General features: G+C 37.5%; 1 protein-coding gene across 2 annotated transcripts in view; it reads right to left on the bottom strand.

Annotated features, from left to right (window-relative positions):
* The window catches only part of PREX2 (phosphatidylinositol-3,4,5-trisphosphate dependent Rac exchange factor 2), a 326,634-nt gene that overhangs the window by 53,149 nt on the left and 260,113 nt on the right, over positions 1-13,372 (bottom strand). For both annotated transcript variants that reach the window (XM_017341384.3, XM_002710460.5), the window contains exons 36-37: positions 5,144-5,210; positions 4,717-4,907 (exon numbers count right to left, since the gene is read on the bottom strand). In XM_017341384.3, the coding sequence (XP_017196873.2) occupies positions 4,717-4,907; positions 5,144-5,210 (258 nt within the window). The remainder of the gene's footprint in view (positions 1-4,716; positions 4,908-5,143; positions 5,211-13,372) is intronic.

Raw genomic sequence — 13,372 nt, 5'->3', positions numbered from 1 at the left:
AAGCTTTTACACACTGTAATTCTATCTGGAGGGTTCTTGTTGTTGTAGTTTTAATTATTTCATTTAGCCTAACTGAAAATAAATCTGACATTTGGGATGTATGTTAGGTATAGCAATTAAGATGCCCCTTGAGAGGCCTGCACCCGATATCAGAGGGCCCAAGTTGGTGTCCAGACTCCACTTAGGATTCCAGTCTCCTGCTAATGTGCACACTGGGAAGCAACAGCAGATGGCTCAAGTGCTTGGATTCCTGCTACCCACATGGGAGACCTGGGAGGTTCCTGGCTTTGACCTGACCCAGCCTTGGCTGCTGTGAGCATTTAGGAAGTCAGCTAGTGAATGAACTATTTCTGTCTGTCTGTCTCTCGGTGTGTCTGCCTTTCACATAATAATCTTAAAAAAAAGTTACAAAGGGTACACTTTAAAAAGCCCTCAAATTAGAACAGCATTATATAGAAAGATGCCTCAATGTTGGCATTATGTACAAGTGAGAAGGAAATACTGAACTATGAGTTTCAAAGATTATGCTACACCAGCTCTCTGGAATATTATATAGCAATGAAAAGTGACGAGAAAGAATGCCTGAGTCTATTTTGTGCTGCTATTTACAGAATCCTTTTTATTAGATATTTGCAAAGAACAGAATGTATTTCATATAGGTTTGGAGGCTATGAAGTCCAAGGTCAAGTGGCCAGCATTTGTTGAGGGCCTTCTGTCTCATGACAGAAGGCAGAGAGGCAAGAGAGTTCAAGAACAGAGAGAACGAGAGGGTTGAACTCGGAATAACCCATTCTGACAATAACGCCACTCATCACGATTTATTCACCTCTCCATGGGCCATCCCAACACTATGGCAATGGGATGTTTCTGATACATGAACTTGCGGAGTGCATTCAAAGTCTAGGTGCACATTTGGAAAATAAGTATATACTGCTATGAGCATAAGGCAGCTTATGAAACCATATGCTATGGTCGGAATGTAGCCTCCAAAACTCATTTTGAAACTGAATCTTCAGTGTGAGAGTATCAAGTCATGGGGCCTTCTGCAGATGAATAAGTCACAAAGAGTCTCAAAGGAGCTGCCTCCTCCATCTGTTCCTTGTCTTTCCCAACATGTGAGGACACAATGTTCAAGGTCCATCTTGGAAGTAGAGACAGGATCCTTAACAAACATCAAACTGAAAGCCCCTTGACCTTGGTCTTTCCCACCTCTAGGACCATGAGCAAACAAATCCCTGGACTTGATAAATTACTCAGTGTCAGGTACTTTGTTGTAACAGTACAAGCAATCTAAGACACTAATATAGAACAAGAAGATGCTGTTTAGATATATGTTGTTGGACAGAGTTGTGAGAGATGAAGCAAAATGGTATGTTCACAGGAAATAGTGGGAAGTTTTCCATTACTAAACTACCTTTTGATCTTCTTTATATTGCATACAAATCAAAAACCTGATCTTAAAAAGAAACAGTCCTATTCTCTTCCACTGTTCAGTGGCAATGGAGATGCTGAACCTAAGTGGATGGCTTACGAGTACAGACAGGAAAGTTCATCAGAAGACTTGTAATGCACACAAAGGATTACCTATGAGAGGGAATTTGATAAAACGAGGCCAAGCAAAATGCTAGGAGAAGATTTTAATAATTCATCCTGGATTCTATTCATACTAATCTCATATTCATTGTTGTGTGCAGTCTTGGCATCTGATTCAGGTTGGCATTAAAACATCTAGACGTTAATGCTAATTAAATCTGCCTTTTCATTCTGAAAAACCACATTCTTTCCTTTAATACCAAAGTATGCGGCATAATTCAATACATTAAAAATATTTTAGATCTGCTGGTTTTGCTCAATAAAACCAGAAAAGGCAGAGATCTGACTGTCTAATGTGGAGAGCATATTGTTGGCTCGCACCTTGATTTTAAAAGTTAATGATAAAAATAGCTCGTGTAATATTTATTCTAATTGACACTGTGAATTTCTGCCCTCTGTCAGAACCTGCCGGTAAACCCTCATGTTTAATGTTTTGTGCAGGTGTGGAGCTGCTTGGGCTCCTCTCTAGCTGTCAGAATTAGAATTACTAAAGGATTATTTTAGGAACAGCCTTCTGTGGCATTCTGGATTCCAATATAAATTAGCACACATTTTATCATCGTGAAAAATCTAAGTATAGTCTCCACTGAAAAATTAAGGATTGTGTCAAACTCTCAGTTTATTCTGCATTACAGGAAAATACAATTACAATTTTCGCAGGGTTTTAACCTTAAATTCAGTGTCTATTTTTGTGTGCTTACAGTTTAGTAAATGTCTCCTGAAATGAAATTACTAAAGCTAGAATTATTTTGTGTGTAGAAATAAGGAAAATCAAACTATTCCAAAACTTCAATGTTACTTGTGACTCTAACAAACCAATCAGTGAATACAGCAGTTAAGCAATAGTTGCAGAAAACTGATCTGCTTCTCTTATGCAGTATATGTCAAATTCTAAAATTGCTCATGAAACAACTGAAAGAATAATTTGGACAACTGGGTCATGGTCTCTAGGATTACATGACAGCTTTAATTATATTAATCAATTACATTAATGTGATTGATTACATCAAGCTTTGATTGAGTTAAGTGTGGAGGTAAGAGCGTATGCTTATAAGTTCAAAGTCTAACGCGTGCTCTTGGTTGTTATATATATATCCAGTATATCCCGTCAAGGTGATGCCATTTTGTTAAGGCCACAGCAGACTCATTGCTTCTTGCACACAGTAGGCGTGTTCACATGCAGTAGGCATGCTCCCAACCCAAGGCGAGCTCTACGGCTCACTACCAAGTCCTGACCAAGTCCATGGTCAGGAGACTTTGCTCTGAGACATTTGCATGATACACTCTTCACCTGGATCTCAACAAAATTGCTCTCTTGGAAAGTGTGCCACTTTTTATTATATCATCACCTTCTCTACCTATAGTTATTCCATCTGCCACATTACATAATTTGTTTACTTTACCATCTACTTCCCCCAAACCAATGCAGTCTATGTGAACAGAGACTTTATCCTTTCAAGGCAGTGTTTTCAGCAACCTGAACAGTACTGGAATGTAACTGGTGCTCAATGCACATTTTCTGACTGAATGAATGACTGAGTGAACATGATTTTATCAGAAGTAAATTACATTATAAAATAATGTTTGACTCATACAGTGTAGAAGATATTTTCCAATTAAGCTCTTAACAAGTCTGTAATAGAGTGCAAAGCACACAGCAATAAAATAAAGGAGAAGGGGAATTCTGTACATTTTGCCAATCACAAATATCTTAACGTTGCTTTCACAGAAATAGTCCTGTCAGTTTTCATGTGCAACACTGTGTTGTATAGGGCTTGCAAGCTGGAAGGTGGCATTACCAAGTTAAAATGGAATTGTGCAGATGAGAGGCTGTGGCCTTGAACGGCCATTCTCCCCTTTCTACCTCTACAACATGATTCATCAAAATCTAATTCCAGCATCACCTTCTCCTTTGTAAGTTCTTAGGTCAAACCACCTCAGTATCTGTTTCCCACCAAATCTTATTCTTTATCTCTAGCTTTCCCAGTTATTTCGACTTTCTTATACTCTAGTGTTATGTGTGTGTGCCATTTTTTATTATTATGTTATTGGTATATTATGTTTTACTATTTTCATTATGAAACTGATTTTTAGCTATATCTTTCCTAAATCATTTACACTTTCTTGAATCCTAGTATTTTTAATTTTTATCATTGTTATTATATCTTATGTTCTTTTGTCCTGTTTTTATTGCCATTTTGTTAATATTTTTTATTGTTTGCTGTTCACATTTTAAGACTCGCACACGAATGTCTGCTCTCTATGCGAGCTCACAGCACCTTTTACAGCTGTAACCACAGTTCTCTTCATGCATTAACTACTGAGTCCCTTTGAGTAAATAAGTAAACACCATCCTTACAATCTAACTGGCTTAGTACTAAGAAGGGGCTGTGTCTTGTGTCACCAGCTTCCTGCTTAGGTTAAAAGACTAAAATTCCATCTACATGGCTTTAATTGCTTGTGAAAATGCACAGGTGACAGAAGAGGGGCAGATGATTATGATGAGGGACTTGCATTGGGGATTCCCACTCAGACTTCAAGTCTGATGAGTCTGATGTAGCTACACAAATTCATACACTTTCCCTGGCGGTTACAGACAGAGCACAGATGCCTGTGACAAACTCTGAATGAGATCCATTGAAAATGTGCTCATGCATTCTCAAGAAAAGCACAATGTGAGAGCTCCTGGCCCATAATTATTCTCAGAGGAGGAGGTTGCAGCAGCAACCCCCAGACAGCATCTACCTCTGAATATGTGGGCTATAGGGATCTGAACCACTGAATATTAAAATGTCTATTAAGTGCACTGAAAGTCTGGTTGAGTTAGTTGCATCAGTTCCTAGCAAGAAAACACCTATGGTAAATAAAATGGATGCAGAGTTTTGTACAAATACATAGCAATGCAAGGGCATAAGATTCTAGGCCACCATCATATAAATATGGGATTGACTTTATTTGCATAAACTAATGGTCCCTGAAAATACAAGAACTAAAACCAGCAAACATCCAAAATCTTTTTCCAAATACATCTGAATCCTCTGAGTGTTTCCGGTTTTAATTTCCTGGAGTCAGAACCACTACATGCAATGACAAAGCAGCCAGGAGGGCAGGGGAGTCACATACCGATGCACACCACTGCTACACATGATGACGTGGCAGGCTCCGAGCCTGTCGCACAGCTCCGAGGCCACTGAGAGCAGTCCAACTCCAGAGGCACTGCAAGCTGTGTTCGCACAGGCAGCTGTGCGTTTGGATCTGATGAATGAGGCAACCAGTCGATAAAGTTCATCCAGAGCATTGAGAGGCCTCATTAGCTGCAGAAAAAAGTGAGAAACATAAAGCTCAACATGTTTAGTAGAAATCCCTTTAGATGGGATACAATTCACAGCTGTTAAGATTTTTAATGAAGAGTCTAAAATATTTTGCTATGGAGGTAAAAGAACTGGAAACTACAAATATGTATAATTATGCATTGCTCAAAGTAACAGCAGAAAAATGAAAGGGAGATATATAAATAATAAAGCACCAATAAACATGATCTATTTTTTACCTTATCTACATAGGCAGCTTTGGACGTAGAGTTGGATGGTGAATTTGACTTGTCCAAGTAGAACGCCCTGTAAGAAAGAATCCATAGAAGCCATTATTTTTTTGTTAGGAAAAACTTAAGATTAATGAAGACATTCAAGTTTTAATTTTTTTTCAAAGATTTTATTCATTTATCTGAGAGTCAGAGTTACAGAGAGAGGAAGAGAAAAAAGAGAAAGGTCTTCTACCCACTGGTTCACTCCCCAAATGGCCACAATGGCCAGAGCTGAGCTGATCTTAAGCCTGGAGCTTCCCCAGCTATCCCACAAAGCTGCAGGTGCCCATGCACTTGGGCAATATTCCACTGCTTTCCCAGGCTATTAGCAGAGAGCTGGATCAGAAGAGGAACACCCAGGACATGAACTGGTACCCATATGGGATGCTGGTGCCACAGGCAGAGGCTTAGTCTAGTACGCCACACACTGGTCCCTACTGTTTCTTTTACAGACCAAGGAATAAACTAAAGGCAATGAACACTACATTGGCTGGGGCTGCACAGAAATAGCCTTCTGTTAAAAAAAATGAATAAATTTACCTCCAGCTCCACCGCATATAGTATAGCCTCATAAATTTCATTTGTCTGTGCTCAATTTCCTCATTTGTAATTAACTCTTGCTTCATAAAGCCACCAAGAGCAAATTAGTGCTGATAAAATGCTTAGAAATGTACACAGCACACAATGATACTTGTAATATTACTATAAAAGTTGAAGACCCTCTTTTATGACTATTGGAGAATACAGTTTTCATTTACTGTGAAAATTCAAGGTTATAAAACTAATGCCTGGGCTAATTTTATTTTTTAAAAGATTTATTTACATGTTTACTTGAAAGGTAAAATGTAACAGAGACAGGGAAAGAGAGTGGAAGACTCTATCTATTGGTTCACTCCCCAAATGGTCTTAACAGTCAGTACTGGGCCAGGTCAAACCAGGGCCAGGAGCTCCATCCTACTCTCCTACATGGGTAGCAGGGGCTATGTACTTCGGTTATCTTCCACTACCTTCCCAGATGTATTGGAGGTGAGCTGGATCTGAAGTGGAGCAGCTGAGACTCAAACTCGGACTCCAGTATGGGATGCCTGCATTACACAGTAACAGTCCCAGTGTCTTCATTTTTAAAATTGATAGTTGCTATGGTCTATTATACACAGCACAATGGTGAGGACTAAATTAATGCATAGGAAGTACTCAGTGCTGTGATAGGATTCAGGACTCCATAAGCAATTTTGACTGTTGTTGGAGTGCACACATGATAAAGTGTCTATTGGAGGATTTTTAGATGTACTGAGGAATAAAATTAAGGCCCAGGATTCTCCTGAGCTGTCTAAAACATTTTGTGATACATGTTAAGAAGCGAAAATCAGATTAGATATTTCAACGTATCTAATTCCATTACCTGTGCACAAACAGAAGTTGGGACCAAAAAGAAAAGAATAGCTTAAAGAAAAGAAGACTGTCATTTAAATGGCTTAACCAGGTGCACTCAATGTAGAGATTACAACTCTTCTAGACCTTGAATCAACTGGGAAGAAAAATATTTTGTACAAGGAGCCCACAGATCATGAGCACCACTAAAGAAAGAAACCTGCCAGGCTAGCTGCTGTACAGAGTGTTTCCTTCTTTGTGAAAGAAATGTTCTATAAAAAAAAAAATTGTTACTGATTCAGTCAGTTAAGAGCAGTTTAGATCACATTGTTCTGATTTTACTATATTCACTTAAATTGACTTGACACAAATATTCAACTCAATGGGGGAAAATCTTTAAAGAGAAAAATTTAATGCAGAAACAGAATGAGTTAGAATAACTTTTACAGGTTAAAACATAGCCCATATCAAGTGAAACTTTATTTAAAAAACAATCTCTTCTTTTCTGAATTCTGTACAGCAGAACTAAAATAGAAAAAAAAAAAAACCAATGATATAAACAAGCCATTCAAAAAACTCTTCATAGATAAAGGCTTACTACAAATTCAGAGTCAAATACATTGACTTAACCAGGCTTGTGCCATGGATTAATGGTTGTTAATTCAGAAGTTGTGGAAAGCAACAAAATATTGTAAGATAAACCTATGCTCTGATAAAATGCATAGAAAATAACCAGAGAATATAGCCACTTTGATACTCCTATGTAAGAAAAATAGCCAAAAAATTTCAAAATGAATTGTTTGTTAAAACAAGAACTTGGATTTGAGGTTGCGACTCATTTTAGGTATCTCATTAGAAAAAAAAGTGGCTCAGCCAGATGTTAGCAGCCACAAGTTTATAAATATTCACAGAACTTCACTGTCTTTCAGAATACGACAAACTGTAGACAGGAAATAAATTTCTAGTGCACTATCCTTAATTACAAAAGTCTAGCAATGCTCCTTAATCAAATTTTATGGGAAAAGGTAATGGCAAAATTGGGTTAATGCCAAAACTGACGGTAGTTTATTATGCTTCTGAGGTTAGTAAGAATGAAGTCATGGTCTTTTGTCTGAATACAGAAAATCTCATTAAGGCCATTTTGAAAGTGCTGCTGCTATTTTCTGTGAGGCTGAACAGTAGCTTTCCTTCCATGCTGACACTCACCAGCCTTCACTGTCAAAATTTTGTAAATTAACTCCACCATGTAAAACGAATGTATTATGATACTGTTTTTTACTTTGTACCCATAGAATAACATACCAGTAAGAGATGTAGCACTATCATAAGTTAAAACAGTGTTATAGATATGAGTATATTCAAGTCAAGTAACTATAGTGAAACTAATCTTGGCATTTATTATATCCCATTTAATAGCTAAGACAAGTAGACAGGTATGGATAATGAAAGGTAGAAAATAATAGGTAAATTAAAAGGTGAAAACACTTCCTGGGTATTAGAAAGAAGGCCACATAAGAATGTGGCATCAGGGGTGAACTTGGATAGACTGATGGAGGGATGGATGGATGGATAGATAGGGTTCCTACAGTTTACAATGAGAAAGCAGCACTTCCAGAGGAGGCAATGCTATAAATAAATGAGCAAGTATGGAAGGGATGGAACGATTTGACTGAAGAATGAGTTCTTTCAAGGTAGAGAGAAAGAATGTTGGATGAGTAGGCTGGGTCCATACTGTGAGGAAATTAAATACTACCCTAAAACTTAAATTAACCTGTCAAGCAGTAAAGAAGCACTAGAAAACAACTACTTAGCTGCCAGTAAAAGTAAATAAATAAATAAGAACAAATAGGAAGAAACATATGACTAATAAAGTAGGAAAATTTAAGGAATTCAAAGTTATAAGAGAACCTAGAAATGGAAAGAATCCTTTAAAATTTATGACAAAGCTATGGTAATATAAACAGAGAATTGATTTTTGTTATAAGAGAAGGAAAACAAATTTGGGAAACACCAAGATTAGTCTATGCAAAGTTATATAAGTTAACATAGTAATTTAAGAATTAGGAAAATGTCTCCTCAAATGGAAAAATAATGTGTTTTTTAGCTCAATGGATTTGGCTGGTGCTCCAATGAGGATTGATTTTTCAAATAAGGAAAAGCAATGCAACAGCCTAATTTAACACATCAAGCAATTCATTTTGACATAGAACATACAAAAATGTTAAATTTATGACAAAAGTGACATTTTTCTCATTTGGAAAAATTTTCCCCCATTTTTCTAGGCACGTTGGAGGATTCTCAGTTTCTATGAGAAATGATTAAGGCATAAGAGCTTCTGTTTTTTTGTCAATAGATTAGCCCAGATCTTTGCTACATTGTTGATTTTTCTCCAGATTTTCTCTTATGAGATCATCTCTATATCTATAGTCATTTATGGAAATGTTTCATTTGGCCATACATTTATAAACTCTGAATATTGTGTCCCTTCCCAAAAATATTCTGAATTTTATCAGGTTGCTTTTGTATAATTTACAAGCAGTTTGGATTTTAGCCATTGCTCTTCAAAAAGGAAAGGCAGCAGTATTTGGCCAAACATGTATACTATTCATAGATATGATTAAATATATCATCATAACCATGGTATGCCAGTTGACTTCAGATGTGACTGGGTATCTCATGAATATTATTATTAAAACTATATTGACTGCCATAACAGTTAAAGTAGGAAAAATCTATAAATCTATAGAAAATTTCATTAGAAGACACTGGTCTCTTGAATAAATGAAAATAAGCACAGTTTCAATCTGTGGCCATATATGCCTGAAAAATATAAGGTGAATGGGAAGGGAGGCAATGTTAACTTGTACCTCCAACCATCTACCCTTCAGGGCCATAAGCATTAGCCCTTACCTCTCTGGAATACATTTTACATGGTGTTACAAGAAGTGTATATGAGACAGCCTTGAATTTTTCTGGATATATTTTGTCTGTCATAAATGAAGAACCTAAGGTTATAGTGTCATAGAACTGACTGATATCAGTTAACAGCTTCATTTCTACTTGTGTGCTGAAGAAATAAAACTGCTAGAAGGTTAACAGGGTAAGACAATCTGTGTGACCATAGAGAGCAAGACTTGCCCATACAAATAAAAATATCTCTGTGGCTTAAAAAAATGCTCTGTAGGTGTAATTATGCTGTCTGAGGTAGCAGAGTGTGAAGACCTATGCACTATGCTCCACTGCTGTAGATAATCTCATTTCACTCTTTTCTTTTATGAGGACCTTCAAGCAGTGACAGGGCTGGATTAAAACCCTGTTCTGTTATTTCTAGATGTTCTTGTATTGCACACTGGTTTCTGCTCTTCCTTGTCTGAGTCTGCTGGGGTAAGAATCCTTTTTCTGCACCAGCAATTGTGTACACAGTACCATGGATGCCATCTCCTGTTAAAATACAGCATCTAAATCTGTATTCCAATGGCAATACCATAACCTGTCATTATGGAACAAAATCTCTGTGGAACTGCACAGAACAAGGGTCAAATCCTTTATAGATAGCCTTTCCAAATAATGCACTTAACTATACCATATAAAACATATCTTCCTATACTCCAGAAAAAAAAAAACATTAAAGTCAAGTAGCATTTCTATTTGATAATTAAGTATCAATACAGTTTGGCATTCATATCAAAGAATAAATTTCTATTCATAGATGTCCTAATGATATTATTACAAGTAAATTGACAAGTCTATTCCTTTTTCACACCTCTCTGTATATACCTCATTTATCTGCTTTCAAAATGATCTTTAGCATCACACAGGCATAAATATCATCATTTCATAACTTTGCCTTAAATCATTTACATTTCTTCACAGTGTCCAGCACTTGAGGTTCTTCCTAATTATCTACCAGCAGACCCCCAATCCCACCTTTCAGCACTGCGCCCTGCCAAGTTCATGCCTGATCCCCGCAATGCACCATCCACATTTAAGCTCCTACAGCAATTGCATATTCTTCTCTTCTGCCTCAAATTCTCTCTCATCTTCCACTTCTGGGAAAAATTCTATTTTTCCTTCAAACCCTGGCTCCAATATGACATCTATTTGATCATTTCTCTACTGAAATAAATTGATCTACTCTGTTATCCTGAATTGTACTTATTCTGTTGCTTGTGCTAAACTGTGTAATCTCGGTGAACAGAGAACCTTTTTAAAAAAATTGTACTCTAAAGGCAGTGCAATACCCACAGCCTGTGTGTAATACTTGCTGTAGTACTGAACTGAATTGAATTTTATTTCATGATTGCTAGAAAGAATGAACTGCATTTACCACACTATAAAGCAAGTGAATATATGTGGCTAATAGAGATAAAGAAATATATGAAGATATTAATTTTTAAGATAGATAAGATAATCATTATGCTCATTTTAAAAAGAAATCTTTGCATACAGAAAGAATTCTCCTTAAGTTCAGAAATATTAGCTCAGTTAACGCTGAACCATAATACTTAAAGGAAAGCATTTAACACTCATCAGAGCTTAAAATGAGAGAGGGGTAAGGGTGTCTTACAATGCCTCCAGTGAGAGACAACTATAATCAAGAAAAACATTCTCAGGGTTTCTTGAAAGCCTCAAATTAGCACCATTTTGTCTACAAATGACTCCACCAAGAAATGATGCAGTGACATGGCTGTCCCACTCCATTTGAGAGCACATTAAAATAAACATAATTTCCTTTACGTGGCAAAATTCAAGGCCCTAAAGTACAGCACCTACACAGGGCAAATCACTGGGGGTGAGTTATTAACATTATTCAGTTATCAAGATTCATCTTCAATGTCATCTACTTTCTCAGTCTCTCTAGAGTCAAAGGTTCTTCCCCACACCTTATTACCCTGCCTGACATTCTTTAATGTAAGGACCTACTGTTTTGTGTCTTAATGATTTGTTCATATGTTTCTCTCCCCACTAAACTATAAGCACCTCACATATAGACAATGCAGTTGAGTCTTGTTATCCCATTACCTTACATAGTTCTGAGAACACACTGAGTGTTCAGTATATTTTGGTTGAATAAAGAAGTAAACAGAATGAGGAAATATGGAGGAATAGCGACAGGATGATCTGAATCATGAGGGGCAAAATTATTATTTAAAAAGGGGAGAAAATGCAGGCCTGAGATAAAACCATGGGAAATTCCCAGCGAAAAACCCAACAAGAACATCAGAGACAGTCCAGGTACACGCCGAAAGAGCAAATAAGAAAAAAAAAAAAAAAAAAAAAAAAAACCTGGAGACTTGGACCCCGGGAGGTGAGTGCCAGCTCCTGGTGGACAAGGTGATGGGGAATCTGCAGGTCCACAGAGCTGTGGATAGCAGTAGGAGGGAGAGCTTAGTGAACTGCTTTTCCATGCAGGAAAAAACAATAAAGGCACAAATTGGGAGGTCAGGAACCTCCCTCCCTTTTTCCCCCTCCTCCCACCCTGCAGGGACTTGCTTCCAGCTGGGGGAAACCATTTTGATCCTTTGTTTGCTTTCACTTTTGGACAAAAGCAGGTGGCTGCGGCCCTTGCTTCCCGGGCACACCAGCAGTAGAGGGGATCGCCTCACCTCACACCCACTCAGAAATGAGAGCCACAATAATTCACAATTTCTTCCCTTACCACACAAGTTGTACAGCAGCGGAAGCCCCACCTATCAGAGTTCGTACCCTCCTCCAGCACTACTGGGAAGTGAGCCAGGCTCCACTAGGTGGGGGCTCCATACAACTGCTCCCGACATACAGACCTATTGCAGCTCATAACAGAGGGAACTGTGTTCACAGGAGCCTTCACATTTAGCAGTGCAAACTAATGCTGAACACACCAGGGTCTAACACTGAGGTGTCCTGCAGCTTTGAGGAGAAGGGCAGTTCCCACCAACAGAAATGAATACCTTCCTCCATCCAGATAACCAGAGGAGTTTTACCTTGGATATTTGCTCCACCCTGGAATACTGAACAGAGCACCAGGCCACATCCAGCACACACCTCTTGGTACTCACCAAAAGTAGACGTCCCACTAAACTACAAAGACACAAATCAAAGAGAAAATCCAAAAAACAAAAAAGATAAAAAAATATACAAATGCCAAAAAAAAACAAGGAAAGAAACTTAAATAAGAATAAGGAAGATCCTATGAGCCCCTCAAAGGAACGCTACAACATTTCAATGGTAGAAGGTGAAGATGAAATGATTGAGGAAACATCAGAAAGAGAATTTAGAGAATTAATCATCAGATTACATAGAAGCAATCAGAAGCAAATTCATTTACTAAATGAAAATTTTTTAACATGTAATTGAGATATTAAAGGGAAATCAGAATGAAATACTAGAAGAGAAGAATTCAATAGATCAAATAAAAATGCAGTGGGAAGTATCAACAACAGGGAGGGTTACAGAAGAAAGAATATCAGAACAAGTAGAAAAATTTCTGGAAATTTTATAGTCAGACCAAAAAAAAAAAAAAAAACAAATTAGAAAACTATAAAACAATGTTGGAGATCGACAAGATACTATCAAATTACTCAACATACGGGTTCTAGGAGTTCCAGAAGGTGTGGAAAGAGAGAAGGATTACAAGGCCTTTTTAATGAAATAATACTGGAAAATTTCCCCAATTCGGAGAAAGAAAGAGACATTCAAGCACAGGAAGTACACACAACTCCCAATATACAAGATCAGAAAAGATTTTCACCATGACACATTGTAGTAGAACTCCCCACAGTAAAACATGAAGAAAAGATCATAAAGTGTGCATGAGAGAAATGCCAGGTTACATTCAGAGGAACC

Source organism: Oryctolagus cuniculus, chromosome 6, assembly GCF_964237555.1.
Source record: "Oryctolagus cuniculus chromosome 6, mOryCun1.1, whole genome shotgun sequence".
NCBI classification, from domain to species: Eukaryota; Metazoa; Chordata; class Mammalia; order Lagomorpha; family Leporidae; genus Oryctolagus; species Oryctolagus cuniculus.
Note: the sequence above shows the minus strand (reverse complement) of the source record. Positions and strands in the feature narration are given on the sequence as shown.